This window comes from Diadema setosum, chromosome 8 (genome assembly GCF_964275005.1).
Source record: "Diadema setosum chromosome 8, eeDiaSeto1, whole genome shotgun sequence".
Lineage (NCBI taxonomy): Eukaryota > Metazoa > Echinodermata > Echinoidea > Diadematoida > Diadematidae > Diadema > Diadema setosum.
The window spans coordinates 30189346-30211363 of record NC_092692.1 but is presented as its reverse complement, the minus strand read 5'-3'; the positions used below and the strand labels follow the sequence as shown (position 1 = coordinate 30211363).

Here is a 22018-nt window from a genome sequence, read left to right as displayed (position 1 = left end):
AGGCGCAGCCGTTAGTGACACATTTCTAGTTTGAAGCGTATTCCAAAAAACAATGACCCACCAAGATCAAAACCACTGTTTTAGACATACTGATACAGACAACATCAGAACTTTACGATATTTTCTGTTTATAAGTGAGACTTCAATATTTCCTCCATTGAAAATATAAACAATACTCAACATATATGCTATTAAGAGTCAAATATTGAAGACAATATTGCCAAAGTATCTCGAAATTTTATGAAATTTCCTACAACATATGGCACAGGCCAATGACACTATTGCTTTTAGATTCTACGCACAGCAAAATTTCTTTCTTAAAACACTTTCCCTATCTCATTCTTGCACCGAATCTATCCAAAAGAAAACTATACTGCATTAAAAGTCGATAACACCTCCGACGACTTTTATTCACATTGGGAGGCATTTAACTCGCAACGTGGGAGGAAAAAAAGGAAGAAGCAAATCTTACCAAGATTTGAAAGCGGGCTGTCAGGATGGGTCGGATGCGGCGGCACCAGCATCAGTTGGCCCGTGGTGGGATCCTGGGCCCAGTGCATCCCTCCAGGGCCGACGGGGAAGGGCGATCCCCGAGGCGACGCCTCCAGGCTGCTGCTAGTAATGGGTGACGGTGGCAGTCCGTACGGCCAGAGAGGGGACGGGGTCGCACTGGCGTGACTCGATGGTCGTTGCCAGTGGTGAGGCGACGTCGGTAGGTGTGGATGAATCGTTGAGTCCGGCCTGCCAATCGTTCCGCCTCCTGCAATTTAGATAACATCACTCAGTGCTATGCCGACAACCACTTCACAAAACCCTTACGATTTACACTTTCACCAGCTGACAGTACACATGGGAAGAGCAGGTATAAGTTCTTCAAGTAAGCTTCGTTCAGGTTCCGAAAGGAAAAGTCAACGTGTTTTCTACATTATATTCTGAGATTGCCGTTACGCTTTTGGGGGCTACGATAGGGCAGAGATATAGATCATCATGATGTGTTTATTTATCAGATAGTGGAATTCTTATGCATCCACTCTCAGAATATATCCATTTTCATAAAAAATAATGATAATAATGGCAGAAAGGATAGAAACTTTAACTACTACTTAGGGGAAGGTGTAATATTAGAGTATCATCGAGATTCCCTTCTTTGAAAATTCTCACTCCGTCTGTCAGTCGAAAGGTAAATGCGTCGGCTTTGTCAGGTGTTTGGTTCTTTGATAAAGTGAGCTCCGTGTTGACACGTGTCCTTCACCTGGAAAGATTGCGAACTACTCAGATCGCAATAACGCTCTACCGATGCTTTCACCGAATAGAAGTAGGGAAGTTTCAGAAATATTCCCTCATGATTTCCCTTTTAACAGAGAAAAAATAAAAACAAGACAATAAACCAAGCTATTTACTGACTACTCTCAAGATCACCTAGAAGTCTCAAAGAGATATCAAATTTAAGTACCGGGCAAAAAAAAAAAAAAAAAAAAAAAATTCTGAAGTATGGCAGTCATTTAACAAATTAATGTCGACCAATCCGGAAATCAAAGAAAAAATTATTCGCTACTGTCAGGACAAGGGGAATCTTCATTCAAGATTTATGTTACTTTTTTTTCTGCCTTTTTCTGGGGCAGAGAGCAAAATGATTAATGCCTACGCAGTATCACCGCCACACACGCGAGCCAACCCACAGGAATCACGCGACTTGGGTATAATTTCACTTCCGGAAAGGGTGGAAGGGCTACAGAGTTTCGCTGGGACCTTGGAAATGAGTGCCTTTACGTGTTACATCCGAGAAATGATAATTATACCCATTACACTTGACACAATTACACCAAATTACGATAACCCAATACATTTGACACAACTACACCAAATTCTGATAACCCGATACATTTGACACAGCTACACCATATTCTGAAAACCCAACACATTTGACACAACTACACCAAATTCTTATAACCCAATACATTTGACAGAGCTACACTAGATTCTGATAACCTGATATGTTTGACACAATTACACCAAATTCTGATAACCCAATACCGGGTATTTGACACAAGTACACCAAATTTTGATACGCGATGATTTTTCACGAAAGCGATCATTCGAATGAGGGCTGAATCATCTGCCTACGAAGAAAGACCGCATTGTCGTTCAAACAATTACGTTTCGTGTTCTTATGGCGTTCGAACCCGCACGTGTGCAACCTCACGTCTCTGGCGCCAGAGACGTCGCCTTTAACCTCTCAGCTATACGTCTCTTATGTAACCCTTGACCTTAGCCTTCAAAGTGGTAAGTTGATGATGTGCTTTGGCCACGGAACTGGTCTAAACTCACCTGTCACTACAAGGTTGGCGCTGAGATCGTGGGGATACCGTCTGTGGCCAGCTAGATGGAAAGGAACGTCACTGCCAGAACGGGATTCCCTGGAAACACACGCACACAAATATCATAATGATAATACATGTAATAATAATGAAAAAAAAATAACAATGATAAAAATAGTATTAATGATAATTATTGTTATAATCATCATTATTATTATAATGAATACCACTACTAATAATAAGAACCACAATGAAAATGATAATCACATATTGAAGAGAAAAGTCACACATTGATGTTTCGACTTGCAAGTGAGGTTGAGGTCATCGCACTTTAAAATGACAAACTTTCGACATCTCACAGTTTAGTATTTTATTTCGGAGACAGGAATACCAGGAAAGTGGTAAGTTTCTCGTGACAAAAGAATAACAGCAATGAAAATAGCATGTATCTCATATCTGAACTTAAGTTACGTCAGACTTTCTGACTCACCCTTGATTGTGTGTGTTATAATTATACGTCGAATGAATATTTCACTATTACCATTCACACGTCACACTGTTTTATCACAAACGAAGTGGGGAGAGACACAAAGATATCTATCAGTCGAACGGTATGACATGAGCTACTTACCTCGGTGACTGATCGCGTACGGCCCGGTGGTCGCGTTCGGTCGATCGGCCGTGACCCCCGATGCTGGACTCCCGACATCTGCCGGGCCGATCGTCATCGGGCTCTCCGCCGTCCGTGGAAGGCATAACGCGACTGACGTGCGGACTCGAACTCGCACCTAGGCCGATAACATCACGACAAACGGTTCCTGATCAAGTCAGCGCATCGATTCAACACTGATAGATTTTGTGTGAAGTTGTTTTCTTCCCCTGCCTGGTTTTCTTTTCTTTCATTTCCTCTTCTCTGTTCTCTACACGTTCTCTATAATGTTCTAACTTGATCTATAATCTAATAACCATTAGATTTGAGGACGGTTTTATCTATAATGTATTCATTATACACATTTCAAAATCACTGAAAGATGACGAAAAAAAAAATTACTTTCAATATCCTTTGATAGCGAACTTTAGATCTGCGACGCGAACGCCAAGACGACGCAGCCTCTCGGGTTGAACAATGGAAACAGTTGTCTCGCGTAATGTGCAGAACACCATTTGTAGCGTAATAGCGTCGTCTTTAGCATTTACGTCGCAGATCTTAAGGTCGCTAATAACTATGTTAGTGAAGACTTCTGCTCATTATGGGTTACACGGGAATGATTGTCAATTTTTCTGCTAGTCAAACAATTCCCTGTTCCTCTAATTTACTGGAAAGACAGGACAATACTTACTTCTGGAGCTGTTACGAGGGGGGATCCTGCCCTGCGACCCGCTCGAGTCCCCATCCTGCCTCTGCTGCGCCACAGCAATGCCGATGGGTGGGCACCGCCCGTCAGACGCCTTGATCCCCGGCGTACCCCTGCCTCCCAGGACCGCCCCTTCGCTGGCACTACTGCTGCTCGGGACTTTCTTACTGCTGGACGACGTGTGCGTGTTGACCGTCGCGTGACTAGTCACCAGGAATGGCTTAGAGCTGGGAGTGGACACCAGAGGCGCTCCTGTCCCGGCCTGCATGCGGTGTGCGCTGCCCATGAGAGCTGTCCGGAGCATACTATCATGCCTAGCCATCGCTTCGTGGGCCGCGGACGACGGAGTGAAGCACTCCCCGTGGTATGTGGGTATGGGAAGGTTGGGGTCAGTCCTGGCCCGGTCGGCAACCAGGGCCATCTCGTAATACAAGTTCGGATGCGCGACCCTCCCGCCAGCCAGTTCAAGCCGCCGGTGTTCTTCGCTTGTCAATGACTTTTCGCCCCCATGGCGGTCACTGTGTCGCGCGCTCGCTTCCCTCGGAGAGGCTAATCCGCTAAACGAGGAGGGTTCGGGTGGTCCCGAAACGTGCCGCGAACGTTCGGCATGCTTGCCACTACTGTGGCATGTAGTCCTATCCGACTTACACTCACTCCGCGGCACTTTCACTCCACAGGATCCATTCCCGCTCGAGTGTCTTTTCGGGGCGTGGGACTCTTTCTTCTCGCCATCGTCTGGTTTCGCATGTCTACTCTCCTTTGCCTCCACTCCCGAGGCGTGCACCTTCCCACCATCCACCTGATCACATGGTGACGTACTCACAGATTTGGTCTCTTCCGTCTTACTTCCGGATTCGGACTTCTCCGCGGCCGGATGGCCGACTGGACCTTTCCACGTGTCCTTTTTCGCGCTTCCCGTTTCGCTCGATTTTGATTTCCCGCCGACGGACACGGGAGACTTTCCCCCCGAAGCCGCGGAGGGCGAAGGTGACGTTTTGGACTTGCTCTCCTTCCCGACCGATATTCCCGTGGTGGCGTTTGTTGCCGGTCCGGGAATGAACTCCCCGGGAGCGGGAACGAACGTGGTGGCGTGCACCTTGGAGCCGCTCCTTGGCGCGTCCTTGTTGGATTCCTTCTCTAAGCTCAGCTGACATGTGTTTGGCAAATACATTGGCATGTACCCCAGGTGGACTGCGCTGGTGTTGGGTGGCGACGAAGTGGACGTGGAAGTCGACGTTTCACTGGACGAAGTTGTAACGTGAGGACTGACGCTAGAGGGCGCTATGCCTAATATCGGAGAAATGTTAAAAAGAACAGCAGAACAGTCATCACGATGTCTACTAATTGCATGATCTCATGTTCAATATCTGTCTCTCTCTCCGTCGCGTGCAAGCCTTTACTTCGTCATTTACCTTTCTTAGACAGCCTGATAAAGCTTCAGTCTGTTAATTCGACAAGGAACAATTCCGAAATGCAATCTAAATTACCATAATACACTAAACACATCAACGTCGTAGACTTAATCCCAAATGTTCATGTCAGTGTGCGTGCAGTGCGGGGATTTCCTTGCAGAAAATTTGACTATGGTTTTAAACACATACACACTGATCCCAAGCGAAAGAGAGAGAGAGAGAGATGGAGAGCTTGAGCTTTATTAAAATTTCCTGGAGTGAAAAAGAGTCCTTGGGGTGACGACTTTTAGATGGGGGAAACAAAGGTCTCGGGGAAAAGGGTAAGGTTTGCAACATACGTCCTACATCATTGACTATAACCTCTGATCATCTCTCAAGACTTCTCTAATGCATTATTTCTGCGAATGGCCGTCGAAAATTAGATGATGAGTGGGCACACACGTCCCATCCTGCGCACACAAATATTTACCGCAAACGCAAAATAATTAAAATCGTTTTGAGAGGTCTCTTCTGACGGATCTTTGGTCCTTGAACTATTTTATGCCTTCTTGAACTTTTCTGGCTTCGCTTTTGTTGCTGCAGATTCTGCTTTTCAGTCTTTATAATCAATCTGTTTGATTGAAGTCCCTCATATCCATCAAATTTCTTTCTTTCTTAACTTTTTTGTAAACTTAGGACAAAACTGACAATGGTATAGTTTGCTTCTTCCTTTTTTCCAGTGATGATACTTTGTTAATGTCGCTGTTTTTTGTTGTGAATGTTCTTATCGATAATATTATCGATATATTCTTATCTTGCTCGTTTCACTCCGATATTTTAAACGTGTAATGATCTCAATTTTCCTTCTAACGGCGATCAAGGTTTATTCAAGCATGTAGTCTTCATAGTGGACCCCGTCGTTATATCAATGTAATATAAACATTTTACATCTTAATGTAATGTAATTTATATACATTTTATATTACGAAATCAAGAAAACTGATTTAGAAAGAGGGGGTAGATTTCCTGTCCACGTCATCGGAGTGAATTTGTGATTTGTCAGCAGTGTGTCAATCCCATCCTAGTATCGATCACGGAAGCAATCATCATTAAAACATTAAAATCAGGAAGGAAAACGCTCTAAGCTGGGATAAGCGAGTTATATGACCATTTCCCAAACAAATTTGAGGTAAACAAAAACAGCGGCGGGGGTATTTTCTCTCTTGCCATACGAGACGTTTCCCACGTACAAGGTAATACAGACATTGGTGTGTGTGCGTGTGCGTGTGTGCCTGTGTCTGTATAGGTACAGTGTACGTGTGTGAGTTCGCCTGTATCATGTTGTGTATGTGTGTGTTTGAGTTTGAGGCATTCGCTTTGAGTTCAAGAACCACATGTCATTCGAACCGGATTGACGTTTTCATTCTGTTTTGTTGAATCACACGTAACAACATCACTGCAGTATAAACGTTATCACTTTACAACGCGGCGATATTATGTCGTCAAGCACAAAACATGGATTGTGCATGGTTTGTTTTGTGCACTGCTTGTTTGTGTGTGTGAGTATTAGGTTGAGATATAAGGTAAACATTTGACATAAGCTAGATCACAATGACAAAAGAAAGTTATCGGGACTGGATGATTTGTATGACACATGAACTACTAGTAAATCACATGGGTTGTGATACCGTCATCTACGTGTACGGCACAGAAACCTGCGCGTGTACTGGACTGTGCATTGCTTGTGTGATTGTGTAGATGTGCGTGAGTGTGTGTGTGTGTGTGTATGCGCGCGCGCGTGTGTGTGCTGTGCTTGTTGTTCGTGAGGGCGAGAGAATGAGTGTCTTTGTGCAGGCTAAGGGAAATGGGAAGATTATATTGTACTCAATTCTCAACCGGATCTGCGTCAATTGAGAGTATATTGTTCTTATCAAGCTGAGTGCTCAAAATCAACCGTAATCCACACGAATGAGTGGTGTTCTAAATGGGCCTGGCAGCTTTTGATGTTTCCTTTTGATGGAAGGGGGAGTGAATATTCTGACCATGTCTTTATCAGAAATCGGTGCATACTAAAAAGCTCTGAGAGTTGGCTCGTTTACATATTTTTCATTTTACATGTAATATTATTTTTTCGCAAGCCTTCACTACACTTCACTAAATCCGCAGATGATCAAGCAATACAGCAACAGGAGGAACAATAATTTGGACACTTTCAGCTTTCTCAGTCACCTCGATGGAATTACACAAAGTACCGGGGATACAGTAATGCTTTGTGACATCCCCTGATGTTTACATTGACGAAGTAGATTCTATATTTTGTTGTTGGCATTACAAGATCGGGCAAGAATATCGTGAAACAAAAAAATATATTTCCCGCAGACGAGATCTAATTATATTCCATCTTCGCTGCATGAAAATTAGGGCATATTGTGTGTGTGTGTGTGTGTGCGTCTGTTTACTCGCGCGCTCAAACGGATGGCCGTGTTTCTGAATTGCGTTGTACGACTCAAAGCCCTGAATTAATCATTGTCACTGTATGTTTGCGGGAGGGGAAAAAATAGACAACACAGTGGGGAAAAAACGCGAGCGCATGAATATAAGCCTAATACCGCCCTCAGGTGTTGTTTCAGAGCACAGAGTTGGCGAAATTTGCATCAAATTTTCGAGACGTGTTTCACAGGGGACTCCAGATGGCGTATAATGACCAACATGGAAATCGACGTGAAATAGGAAACACTCGTATCCTGGAGACACACACAGCCGCAGCTAACGGCCTGATGATTGTCAGCTGCCCGCACGGGGCGCCTGCATCCTGTCCAGGTTTCTAGCTTCACTCATGCGGGACACGAATATATATATAAAAACATATATGTGTTAAAGGGCCTATCAATCCTTCCATCATTTCCTATTTTGTCACCACTTTTGGCTGACGTTCCTATGAGACCAGATGACCAAAACTCCGAAATCGCAGCAAGACTCAAAATAAAGCATAGAATATTTCATTTAAAAAATTTATGTGGGCGCGATAAAGAGTGAACATAAAAATGAAAATTAAAATGGCCACTTCCTTCGGGGACAACACACATTCATCACGTAATCATACCCTGTGCAGTCCCCATTGAGAAAATTAGTTTGTTTGTTTGTTTGTGCGTCTGTTTGTTTTTATAGTATTATGCCGAGTCATCGATTGTTTTCACTGACGTTTTCCATTTGTCTGAGACAAAAAGAGGGGCATTTCCCGATAGCAACAAAGAAAAGTCCGCGTTTAACTGGTTGACTCGGGTATGAAAATCTTTTGCCTGTTACTCTTATGCACGTTTCCTTACGTGCACCATCCGCCTGATTATCTTGACATTTGAATGAAGCTTGTCAGAAAAATGAGAACGACCAATCTGAACGCAATATACATTCGCGCCATCTTAATCAAACAAACAACCAACAGAACAGACCAGTTCACGGATGCACCGACTTTGGTGCCCATTTTCTCCCCCCCCCCCCCCACGCACACACACACACACACACGAGTTATTCAACATTATTTTAAACGGCAACAACACAAAAAGAAACTGCCTGACCTTACCGGAAGTAATCTGAGCAACACAACTTCCTGCTTTAGAAATGAAAACTAGAAGACGAAGGTGCAATAAAGGTAAAGGTTCAGCATGCTTCACTATGGGCCTAAAGACAGCTACGACTTTGTACGTATCACTAATTTGATATATGGCGAAAACTTAGTACTGTATAGGGCTTTTTACACTTGTAAATTTTTGCTTAGCCCCGGACTATCGGTGGGGCTAAGGGGGGGCCTTAGCCCCACCGATAGTACGGGACTATCCTTAGCCCACTTTCTGTTTACACTCGTTTTTGCCAAAGTGGGCTAGCCCCACCGATAGTACGGTACTATCTGGCCCTGCAAAATAGCAGGGGTTAGCACCGCAATTGCGGTGCTAGCACCGCAATTGCGGTGCCAAGCAAGTGAGTGTAAACAGAACGAAAAAATAATCCTGGGCTAAGCGACGGAGACGAAGTGCGACCCTCACTGACCAATCAGAAACGAGGTAATCAAGTGCTGCCGGTGCGTGCGTGTACGTGTACAGTACACAGCGTAATTATGAATATTCATGTGGTTTGGAAAGTCCGGGGCTAAGAAAGACGAGTGTAAAAAGGTCAGTTTTCTCCTTAGCCCCGGACAAGAGATAGTACGGGACTAATTGGCGAGTGTAAAAAGCTGAAAAAATTGGTACGGGACTAACGATAGTCCTGGGTCAGAGAAAGTCCGGGGTTAAGAAACACAAGTGTAAAAAGCCCTTATGTAGTATGAACATGACCTTTTCTGTGCCACATAGTTATGTCTGCGACATTGACTACTTTCGTAAACAAGGCAAGCACAGCTATGACTGCAAACCGCGAAGTATTGAAACACGATCAAGTATCAGCTGGCAGTAAACGCGTGTGTAACTAACACGCAAGTTTAAACTCCTGGTCTATTCCGGACAGGTTGTCGAGTCAGTTAAGAGGGTTCAAAATCCGTTCAACTGATTTTCCTGTTCTAATTCTGCAAGTGCAAGCCGCAAACAAAACTCTCTGAATGCTCACATTGAGGAGAACAGAAGAAACGCATTCAACTTCGTTAATCTATCTTTGTCATACAAATTTATAGAAGTGAGCACCCATGCGAGAAGTTGCGGCTGCGTCACGTTAATGGCCAAACATCGGGCCAAGTTACAAATTCATTCCACTTTCGAGACTTTTAATACGGAGCCTCTGGGAAAGGCCCTAGTCATTGCCAGCAAAACGCTGCCAAAAAAAAAAATAGAGAAGAAGAATGAAAGAGTGCGATTATCACAAGCGCAACATGCCAGGGAAAAGGGCTGGCGACATGACAATAAAAGTTGTGGAGGGGAAGAAGCATTGTTCTCGCGTGCTCACTGCCACACACGTGTGCGCCGGCGATAAAATCCCGCGCAAATGATGAGCCCAGCGACGTGACTTGAACATAACCGCCGTACGTGTGTAGATCGTATACATCTGCATGTAATAAATACTGGCATATCATGGCCGTGTCGGCTTGTCACAAGTGCAGGGCACTCTGCAAACCTACTTACACAGTATAAGAGGTGCACAGAACAGTAACTAGCATAATTATATTCATGACGAAATCGTGATGAGTAATTTGAAAGAAACAGAAAGTAGTTTTAGAATGTGACTATGCCAAAAGGGGCGAAATTACAGAATACAACACTTCGCCATCATCCTTTTATTAATTACAATTATGTTAGAACTAATATTTCTGTGTCTATTGCATTTACATAATGACTTTCACAGACTGTGCAAATTTGTAAAGTTATTGCAATAGATTATGTAAAACACTGAGGTCTCGGTCCATTTTGCCTTAACAATAAACGGACAACAACGCAGTATACCGATCCTGTAATTCCTTTCACCTGCTCATTACCAGAAGACGTTAATAATGCATTGCCAATAATATTCCTTACTAATATCATACAAACACATATAGACGTAAAAGACAAAATACATAGACAAAGAAAATGACGGGGAAGAAAAAGAGAGAGAAACAAAAAGCAACTAGGGACTTTCACAAAAACACTATTCATAAAAACACAAATATTTTCACAATAAATATGTGCACTAAAGTATTTAAGGATATTTCTCAGGACGTTAAAATCACAGGTGCGACATTCTTAAAGTCTCTCTCCATAAATACAAAACATAATTTACCACGCAGGAGCAACGAATATGACTTTATTACACTATATTTGACTCGGATGCACTAGAGCATACATTGATATATTATAAGCTGTTGAGCATAAACAAGTATTTTCCCACTTCTTTTCGTCGAATACACTTTGTTAAAGCTCACGCCATGGCTGTTATAGGAAGAGAGAGAAAGAGAGGGCTTATGCGACATGAAGAGAGTCAGTCACGCTTTTTCTCGTTCGCCCCTTCGATTCTGATTAACATGGCTTGATTAATCGGTGGAAAATTATCGCGGCAGCCCATGCGCAAATCTCGAAAAAGAAACCCCCCTCTTACCGCGACCTTCGCCTGGGATAGCCGCAGCTCGAAAGAGCTGCAAAAAAGGGCAAAGAAAGACAGAAAGAAAGAAACGGGAGCTGCAACGCAGAACGGTCACAGAGGATTTGCGCGGGAACGTGAAATGCTCGTTCGGGTTTGAGATTAGGAGCCGAATTGCCTCCGCGGGATTACAAAACGGCTCTCGCTAGACTGTTGAGGCGCGGGGATTGCACAGTTAAAGGAACTACAACTAAGTCGTCAGTGCCAAACGTCACTCCACGGCTATGTCATTACCCAGAAAACAAGACAGAAACAACTCTAGCAGAAACTATGGGAAATTCGTTGTTTTGATATGCTCAGGTCTCTATATCACTAATGTGTGCATTTGCATGACTTTAATTTGTGTGTGTGTGTGTGTGTGTGTGTTCGCCTATATATGTCGTATTTGTTTATTCATTCACATCCATCATTCTTTTTTCTTTCTTTGTCCACATCCAACGTGCAATTTCACCGATGTAATTATTGAAGGTTTTAATCACTCATCAAGAGCTGGAACTGAAAACTGGAGAGCTTGAAAAACAGTCAAATACGTGTTTAAAGTCAGTCACTAGAAGTGAGTAAAATCGTTTGATCATTTTACTTGTTTGTTTCGCTTGTTCTGTGTACATTAGAATGCTTCATGAACAGTGAAATAACCTAGAACGTGACAGTCCCACGTAGACAAAAGACGTGCTGTGACAGATTTTCTACCAATGTCACTCTCTGTGTACACCGACATCGATTGTCTCACATGTTTGTTAAAATGTAGATCAGTAAATGCGATATTACATATACATTTGTACAAAGGGTGAAAATAATGATTAAAAAATCTGTCATAGCACATCTTTGTCTATTCTCCGTATTAATAATCTCTTTCTTTTATAGACAAAGATATTCATCACATCACGTGCATTTCTTATAACCGGTGATATAACAATCACAGTTCGTCCTTTCGGGTATTCCTGAAGATGTAATTACAGAAAGTTGTTTCTGTAATCTTTAATTTGCATTCTGTTGAAAGTTATGTGAGATTCAACTATCAATAAGCATCACATGGAAAGTAGTCGGTCTATTGAGAAAAGTTTTCTGCCTATTTTTTCTGCCTATTGCAAAGTTTCCTTTGCAATTGACGGATACAATATGTATGTCAGTAATAGATCGGACAGAAGTGGAGGCGGTGTGGCATTTTACGTATCAAGTATTTACAAATGTGTTGTTCATAACGACATTTCTAGAATGGATAACACTGTTGAATCTCTTTTTGTAGAAATCTATATCCCAGGATGTAGGAATGTGTTATTGGGCATAATATACAGACCTCCAAACTCAAATATTTTAGATTTTGTAACTTATCTTTCAGACGTGTTAAAAAACCCAGTTTTTCGAAATAAGGATTGTTTTCTTCTTGGTGATTATAATATTGATTTGCTAAAAGCTGGAGATGATCATATCCCCAACGAGTTTCTCGAAACACTTTTGTCTTCATCCTTTCTGCCACTCATTTCCAAACCGACTCGCATCACGGATCACTCTGCTACTTTAATTGACAATTTGTTTTGCAATATCTTACCCCTTCCCGAATCTTTTATAGTTCTTTCAGATGTGACCGACCATTATCCAATCATGACCCACTTTACTTTGAAAACTTTAGTCAATGACGCAAAACCTTCATCTCCTTTATTCAAACGCAAAATTTCATGTGAAAAATTAGCCAGTTTTGATGCTGCTCTTGAAAATGCTGATTGGTCACGAGTGTATGAAAGTGATGATGTTAATGAGTCTTTTGATAATTTTATGGAAATGTTTAATTTTCTTTTGGATGTTATTATTCCAAAGCAAAAAAGTAAAATGAATTATAAAAAGACACCTAGGTTACCATGGATTTCCAAATCAATTCTCCGTTCAATAAACAGAAAAAATCGATTGTATTATAAATACAAAATGGAAAAAACTGAACGAACAAAGAACAAATATACATCATATAAAAACACATTAACCAGGATTTTACGTTTGGAAAAGAAAAGGTATTATTCTCAGCAGCTGTTGAGATACAAGTCTGATATTAAGAATACCTGGAAAGTTTTAAAACAGGCTATGAATATTCCGAATAAAAAAGCAGAAATTAGTGAAATAAAGTGGGATGATGAAATAATTCATGACCCTGTTGATATTGCAAATATTTTTAATTCTTATTTTTCAAAAATAGGTGAAACACTTGCTCATGGTATTCCGGCTACAGAACAGAATTTCACTGAATTTTTAGGCCAGAATAACCCAAATTCTATTTTTTTAACTCCAACAAATAGATATGAGATTATCGACATTGTATCCTCTTTAACAAACAAACGAAGTTCCGGTTATGATGATATAGATAATTGTATCCTTAAAGGTGTCATATCCTCAGTTGCAGATCCCTTGGCCCACATTTTTAATCTGTCAATTTCTAATGGTATTTTTCCTGATGAAATGAAATTGGCTAAAGTAATTCCAGTATTTAAGAAAGGTAATAATCTGGATGTCAGCAATTATCGTCCAATCTCTTTATTATCTTCATTGTCGAAAGTTTTAGAAAAAATAATATACACCAGAATTATTAATTTTTTTAATGTGCACAAAATATTCACAAATTGCCAGTTTGGTTTTCGAGAGAGACACAGTACCATCCACGCAGTTCTTCATTTTATTGATAAAGTTGTTAATGCAACCGACAAGCATTCTCATTTAATTAGTATATTCTTGGACTTCTCCAAGGCCTTCGATACGATTAATCATAACATTTTGCTCCATAAGTTATCGCACTATGGAATACGCGGGAAGGCCTTGGAGTGGTTCAAGACTTATTTAGCTAACAGAAAACAGTTTGTTTCAATCAAAGATAATCGTTCAGTTACAAGAGATGTTAAGTGTGGCGTTCCACAGGGAAGTCTTTTAGGGCCGCTGTTATTCATAATTTATATCAATGATTTCTCCTCTGTTTCAGAGCTACTTTCTTTTATACATTTTGCTGATGATACCAGTGTTTTTCTTGCCCATAACGATATCGATATTCTTGTTCAACAAGTAAATACGGAATTGAAAAAAGTAACCAACTGGGTCAGAGCTAACAAGTTATCTTTGAATGTTCAAAAAACAAAATATATGCTTTTCAGCAATACTGTTGATTCTTTGAATTCAGAAATAGTTCTGAATGATTGTAATTTAGAAAGTGTGTCATGTTTTAAATTTCTTGGTATTTTTGTAGATAATAAACTTTCTTGGAAAATACATATTGATCATATCTGCAAAATTATTTCTCGTAATATAGGTGTTATGAATAGACTGAAATTCTATATCCCTGAAAAGACCCTATTAGTGTTATACTCCTCTTTGATACTCCCTTACCTTAATTACGGAATTTTAGCTTGGGGCAATACTCATCAGACACTGCTGAATAGAGTGTTATTATTGCAAAAGAAAGCCCTCCGTATTATTTCTAATTCTCCTACACGTTCACATACAAATGCATTGTTTGACTGTTATAAGCTATTAAAAATCAACGAATTATTCTTATTTAACTTAGGTCAATTTATGTATATGTATGATAACAATTTACTCCCACCTATCTTTGGTTCTATGTTTCAAAAAAATCAATCATTTCATAATTACCCCACCCGGCGTTCTAACGAGTTTCATTTACCACTTCTTCGAACGATTTTAGCAAAGAATACACCTATTTACACTGGACCAAATTATTGGAATTCCCTGAATCATGATTTAAAATCTGCTCCATCTATATACTCCTTTAAAAGGAGATTAAAGTCTTTTCTTTTACAATCTTATAATGACGACTCGCAGAATCAGATTAGTTAATAGGCTTACTTTGTTTCTCATCCGCAATATCGGCATTGCCGTTCGCTTTATTATTCTAGCTATTGCTGAAGCCTTGATTATAAGATTTTCTTTAACCTATACTTCGCAGTTGAAGGGTTTGTTCTATATTCTTTTTTCTTCTTCTCTTTCTTCCTCAAACCTCCGAGGATCGTTGTCTGTGTTGCATATTCCGTTCTATTCTGTTACCTCTTTATCACGCTATAGTTTTGTTTCCTCTTGTGTCGTCAAGTCTGTTTGTTTCTTGTTTTTCCTCCTACAAGTAGTCTTGTTGCTGTCCCAGTCCTGTTGCATGTTCATAACTCTGTTTGTTGTTGTTTTATGTATAACTGTTTATTCGTCTGTCTCTTAGTGGGCTCCCAAACTTTTTTGTGACGAACTTTTTGTACGGATTTTTTGCTGTTTTCAATTCAATTTTTACATCGGGCTTCTAATACAAGAGGGGCCCACACTCTACAAGCTCTGTCTTTTTAGTGGGTCCCTCCGTTTTTTTCACACAATGCATATATTGAAAACCATTTCACTTTCGTTATCTTAGCACCTATTGCAATGTATCGCTACTGTTGGTTTTTTTTTTTTTCCTATTATTGTTGCCTTCTCTGTACAATTGTATGCATTGTTTTTGTCACTTAGGAAAGTGAGATTTATGTTTGTATATTGTGGAAAAACGAATAAATATGAACTTGAACTTGAACTTGAACTATTGATCAACGGACTTTCCACGGCGTATTCAGAATGGTGTCCCTGCGCTGACGTCACATTCACACTTCTTTCATTATAACAGTAGGGGGCGGGATAACTTCTCTCATGCGTCTCGAACACGTGCAGTTCATATATACATAATGTTTAAGAGTATTTCTGTGACTAAAATAACTTCCCACTAAAAGAAAGACAGAAAGAAAGAAAGAAACCTCCCTTGGTCTCCTCGCAAAGTTAAAATGTGCATGTCTCAATTTACTAGCTCTTATACAGTTCATTAATAACATCATGCAGATCTGGTCTCGCTCGTAAATGGGGTGCATATCAGCCCGCTGCCTGTACTACTCGACTCATTTCCAGATGTGGCTTGTATTATCCACATTAAGAGTTGTGTTCGATCGACTGCTTCTTAATCAGTCAAAAGCCGCACTCTTCTCAATATTACTAACAAGCATATTGTTTGAGCATTCCTTCCTATAAAATCTGCAAAAGTTACAAAGAAAATAACAACAAGAAAAAAAAACAGACTTAATACAGCTGCTAGTAGATTTTATCAGTTATAGACACTTTTGTTTCCGAATGAGAATTTTTCTATTCCCTAAGCGCACCCCCAAATAATCCGACAAAGCCCTTAAAAAAGACCAAATAAAATGGCATAGCTTGAACATGGACTACCCTTTGTTTTACTTTCAAGAATGTGCCTTCAAGGCGAGTCTTCTTTGCAAGGGTATGACTCAGACAAGTCAAGGTATTTTTAGACGCTATCCATAGAGTGTTGAGGGTACAGCGACTAACAAGGAATGAATGAGAAGTAATACTTTTCATCTCTCGTCACCCCTTATCGCTGTCATTCGGAAAAGCATATTTGCATGGATGTAGCAGAGCGCTTTTGTGTTTTGTGGTTGTTTTGGTGGATATAATGTGTGTTTTTCCCCTCTCCCTCTTTCTCATGGCGGTAGATTCACTTAAAAAATGATATACAATCCATATGCACCAAGCGGTAGACTGAAATATATTCATCTGCCCTAATAGCGCCATCCTTCCATTCTGGTATTTAAAGGCGGTGATTCACCGCCGCTTACAATGGGAGACATGTCAACCATAGCAGAGGGTTCCGATCTGCGAGAGCCTTAACGAGGGTGTCTTATTTTGGGACAGGGGGTTGTGACGTGACGTGACGCAGGTCTTTGGAAACCAACTCAAGGGCCATCGTAAGGAGGCGCTGGCAAACAGGAAAATGAATATATGGGACTGAATGGCATTAATAGAAGAATCTCCGATTAATTTTTACCTGAATTTGGACTCGTGAGTTTATCTCTCGGGGAGCCGAGGTCCTTAGGAGATTTGTTGCTGTCTCTCTTGTCGTCGGTTGACCGCTTCGTTAACTCGCCCTCGCTGCCTGACCTCCCGGCATCCCTTGGGGAGGGTTTCTTGTGGTGCACGAGCGTTGAGGACTCCCGTGAAGGGACGGGGCTCACTCCCGGCGACGCCTTATGCGGTGGTTGCTTCGGCCCGTCCTGGAGGGCGACCAGGCTGTTAGTCAGGGGCGGTGACACGGTTTTGAGGAGCGGCGTGGTGTGGTGTATGTCTCCAGTGACTGGGTACAGCTCAACGCCGACGGAAAGGGCGTTGCCCATGCTGCTGACCGTACCGAAAGGCACGCTAGGCACCTTAAGCCCGCAAGGTGAGCTGGTGAGCTTCTCCGTCGTGACCTTGGCCACCGGCTTCCCGTCGCTCGTCTTCAGCGAGTTGCCATTCTCGTCCGAGTGCTCGATCCTCTTCTTCGAGCTCTTCCGCCTCTTCTCCGACGCATCCCCATCGCGCTTGTCCCGACACTGCGAGGGAGGGGAATTCCCCTTCCCGGCGAGGGGGTCGGTAGGACCCGCCCCTTTGTGCGTCCGGTTTTCGCCAACAACCTCGGCGCCATTGTTGGTTTGACATTTCGCTGCGCTCTCGGCATGCGGATGCACTTCCTCTTTCACGTGCTTCTTCCCGCTGGGAGGTGGCTGCTGACTCTGGCGGCCCAGCGAGTCAGCAGCGCCGTGTGTCTCCCGAGAAACCAATTTATCGTGTTTGCTCCCCGCCCTCGCTGCGCTGACGTCAGTTTCTATTTTGGAGGCCAGGGCTAGATGCTTCTTGGACGCCGTGTGGTGCTTGGCACCGTCTACCGTTGGTAGGGGGCTCTCTTTCTCCTTCAGCGCTTGGTGGTGGTGGAAGGGGTGCACTGCTTTGCCGTCGATTTGCGGCGGGTTGAGAGTGGCAGGAATGGGCTGACGGTCTGAAATATCAAAACATTAATCATATTCGGTCATCAATGGTTGTAATTTCAACAATACGAAAATGACAATGTCTACTGAATGTAAAGAGCTTCCTAACGTTCTAAAGCACATGTAGTTTGGTATCATTATCATTCCCACCAATTCATCAGTAATGTAACTAACGATGATGATTGTACTTGCAACATAACTATAATGAAGCTACTAATGATAACACTACTGAGAATAATGATAATACGGATAATGATAGTAACGAAAAAAAAAGATAAAAAGAAGAAATGGAAAGATGAAGAAAATATGAGAAAGCACTAGAAGAGGAAACAGGAGGAGGAAAACAAAAAAAGAGATTGCTAACCATGAAAATCATACATTTTTATCACTATAATTCTTCATATGTCTATTTCTATCAAGATCATTAACTCTAAATATTCATTATCATTATTCACTCTACACCTATACTCATATATTCGTCACACCGTTCAGTACTGAGAATGCATGTTGAACAATAAGATTCAAAAGGACTTAACACAGAAGTTTACTAGTTGTGGAACGGTTAGGTGCCGTTGTCTAGAGTGAGTGAGTTGAATGAAATATCAAGAAAAGTGCACATTGCCACATTAGAGGGTTTTTCAATTGGAATGCATATGGTCGCATTTCATTTGTACATAATCGGTATGCAGTTCTGTGGACTATCACCGCCCCTCCCCCCTGTCTGCTGCAGCGTTTATGGCTGCGCTAAACCGTCCGTCTAAACAATATTACCATTCTACATCATATTTTGTGACATGGCTCCCCTGAGGTACGTGCGGTATAGAATTTCCCATGACTAAAATGACGTTGTATCAGATTTACATAATCCTACACTTCATTACGACGTGTGCCGACACGGACGGGACTTGGCGAATTCGGATATGATCATTAGGAGCTGAATGATCACGGAGCTAGGATTTCAGCCCCATGCAAAAGGAACCGGACCACGTAAAGTGTCGCAAAGGTAATTAAGAACGGATCTTTACAGTTTTAATAACAGTCCACGGGAAAACGTCATGTACACTCGAATCCAATACGCCGAGTAACATTTGCCGACATAAATGTGATACTCCCGTTCAATTAACAACACTTGAGAATAAATTTAATCTAGCCCTCAGCGCTCGGGGGTCAGGTCGTATTGAAGATTCTAAGGCTCCTCTTTCTCTTCCCAGTTCGGTTTCTATCTCTTTTCGCTCTTTCTCCTTTATTCCACTACTTCCCACTCTTTCTTCATTCTTTTTTTTTTCTTCTTCTCTCTGAGCAAATTTGCAATTTGGAGGTTGTGACCAGGCCTGGGTCGTGGCGGTACCTGAGCCGTGCATGGATGAGGGTGGTAGAAATGCTAGCCCACTGAGCGCTGTTCCCGAGGGCGACAAACCACTCAGCGACAGGTAGGGTGGGTACAGGGACGAGGCTCCGACGGGCAGATTGGCGAAGCCTGTCGACAAGGGAAGAAGGGTAGGTAGAGGAGGGGGTGGGGTGTGGAGTGGAATAAGGTAAGGTTTAGGAGGATGGGAAGATAGTTGCAATGATTGGTGTGGTAAGGGAGGGAGAGGGTGAGGGTAAGTTTTTTTAGGAGGACAGGAAAAGGTGATGGTGATCGGTAGGGTGGAAGTGAGGGTGGGATGGGGTAGGGTGGGGTTAGTTTCATGAAGAGGGAGAGAGGTGTGTGATGGCGAACATAGTGATCGGTGATGGTTGTTTGAAGAGAGGGCGTGGGAAGGAGTGCACGAGCACGCACGGGGTATAGGAGCACAGAAAAAGACAAACAGAAAAACGAATACGGAGGATAGTAAGAAATAGAATAGAATAGCATGGCGGTGATGGTGGGCGGGGGGGGGGGGGGGGGATAGGATAGATGTTGGGATGGGGCATGATCGGAATAGACAAGATGTGGGAGACAGACAGAACGCCAGGGTGAACATGTGGTGGAGGCAGGGAGACAAGGAAGGAAGGAAGGAGGAGGGTTCACCCGTGGAATCGGAAGAGGCATGGGTAAAGGAATGGGAAGAAGAAGGCAAAAAATCAAATATAGAGTTGTCAAAACAAATCAACGTGAAAGAGTCAAGGCTCTTACAGTGAATGGCACGTGATATACACTCGTTTGGTGAAGTAGTCAAGTAAATGAGAGATCTATTTATATCTCTAATGCAAACAAAGAAATAACAAATCAAAAGATGGTTGCTACAAAGTGAAATCATTGTTAAATTATATCAAGTCTCTGAAGGTCTCGTGGATGAAAAGACACTTCAATTTCTTTTTTAATGCCGAAGTTGCTGCTATTGTTACTCTGCACACAAGAGATTACAATGTAACGATATTGCATTAGAAACATCTTTTGTATACATGGCAAAATACAGTCATCAATAAGAAGTGCAAATGTATAGTACGAGGGGTTAAACGCGGGGAGACAAGAGCAGCGCAAAAATGTCTGTACATTATTTCCGAAAGACATATGTTTCTCTCGTTTGTTTGTATTAAAATTCCTCGGAATTGACGACGTTTATTCACTTAGGAGACACAGTGTTAATGTATAATGAGGCTGCATATCGTTTTGTCAACACGCATACCAAACACTGCCATACGACGACTGTTGCCGACAAAAATCTATGACCTCTGTAATCAATGATGGATATGTTGCGCACAAAAAAATTCATTATCTCTCTCACTCGATGTTAATGTCGAGGAACTTGATATTCCGTTCGGTGTTTTGTCGGAAGAAGGAATTACCAGAAATGTCAATTTGGGTGAACATTCGAGATCGTGTGTTGGTGATGATTACCATCTGCACTATAACACACACACAAAAGAGTGGCATTTTAATCGCAAAGAGCCGAAAGTGCACAAGCAGTATTAGTCGATATGATGTGATTGAAATTGCGTTTGCGTTTTCGTATAGAGGATGCGGAAATTCAAATGGCCTACAACTATCACGAATGCCGCGTGCAGAAATGGTAAAACCGCGTGACGCCGTTTGGCGATTAGATCCAAATGCCAAACCAGCAAACATCTACAGAACAGGTATAAAAAGGATACGACAGTAATGTATAAAGGGCAATCACATTCATTTATGAATTTAGAGCCATTTGTCGACGGTGTGCATGAAGGGACAAGCTTGTTTAAACCGCGGAAAAGACAATCTTTTGCTGACTAAATATCGCCTTGCGTTCAAACTGGTTGTACACTGGCAAACTGGTCATGATAATGACTATTCCGCTTTTTTTTACAATTCCTTTAAGCAATTTTAACACATATCTACAGCTTATTTCTGGTACTGAAAACCCATTTGTTGGTTATATATAGTGTATTAAGAAAAATAAACGGTTGTCCGTTGTAGGATGTACAAAGGAATAATGAGTAAAAATGAAATGCGACATACAGAAATATACATCAAAATGAAAATAACGCCCAGTAATTGCAGTAATCGAGGCAACAAAGTGAAAAGCTCACAGTTCATTGGATGTTGCTTTGCAGCTACCATATGGTAACTGCAGTTATTGTCAGGTGCTATCATGTTGTCAGGTGCGGTATGAAATGGGGGGTCGGATGGCAGCAGCTACACAGTGAAAATGAACATTTGGAAAGGTGTTAAAGAATCGGGCTGGATTTCATGAATTATACCGTATCACATTATTCGTACCTTCCATGGAGGGCGGGGGCCATGCTCGCCGCAGGTGCAGTTGGGATGGAGTACCGGTGCCGCCCGGATTGTACGCCGCTGCGTTTCCAGGGACTATGTACGAACCCCCGTACGGGTAGCCCGAGCCTGTGGACAACAAGATCGTAGAAGAAAGACGAAAAATTATCACCAAAACGTGATCGTCTCCAGAAACTTTACGTTCGCACAAATTCTATAGCTCAACATCAATTGCGGATTAAGCCATCGTAAATTCTGATTCCGTTCAAAGTTTATACCTGCACGCAAATACGACCATTCATAATTTATTTATATGAGTATGGGCCTTGAAGAGATCAAATTGTCTTCGTGCACCAATTAGACTATCAAC

The 22018-nt window shown here is 42.0% G+C and overlaps 1 protein-coding gene across 1 annotated transcript in view; it reads right to left on the bottom strand.

The window, feature by feature from the left end:
* Positions 1–22018, bottom strand: part of LOC140232370 (uncharacterized) — a 118627-nt gene that overhangs the window by 21466 nt on the left and 75143 nt on the right. The window contains exons 4-10 of the mRNA XM_072312496.1: positions 21652–21777; positions 19321–19449; positions 16997–17983; positions 3659–4960; positions 2950–3106; positions 2329–2417; positions 473–760 (exon numbers count right to left, since the gene is read on the bottom strand). Of these exons, the coding sequence (XP_072168597.1) occupies positions 473–760; positions 2329–2417; positions 2950–3106; positions 3659–4960; positions 16997–17983; positions 19321–19449; positions 21652–21777 (3078 nt within the window). The remainder of the gene's footprint in view (positions 1–472; positions 761–2328; positions 2418–2949; positions 3107–3658; positions 4961–16996; positions 17984–19320; positions 19450–21651; positions 21778–22018) is intronic.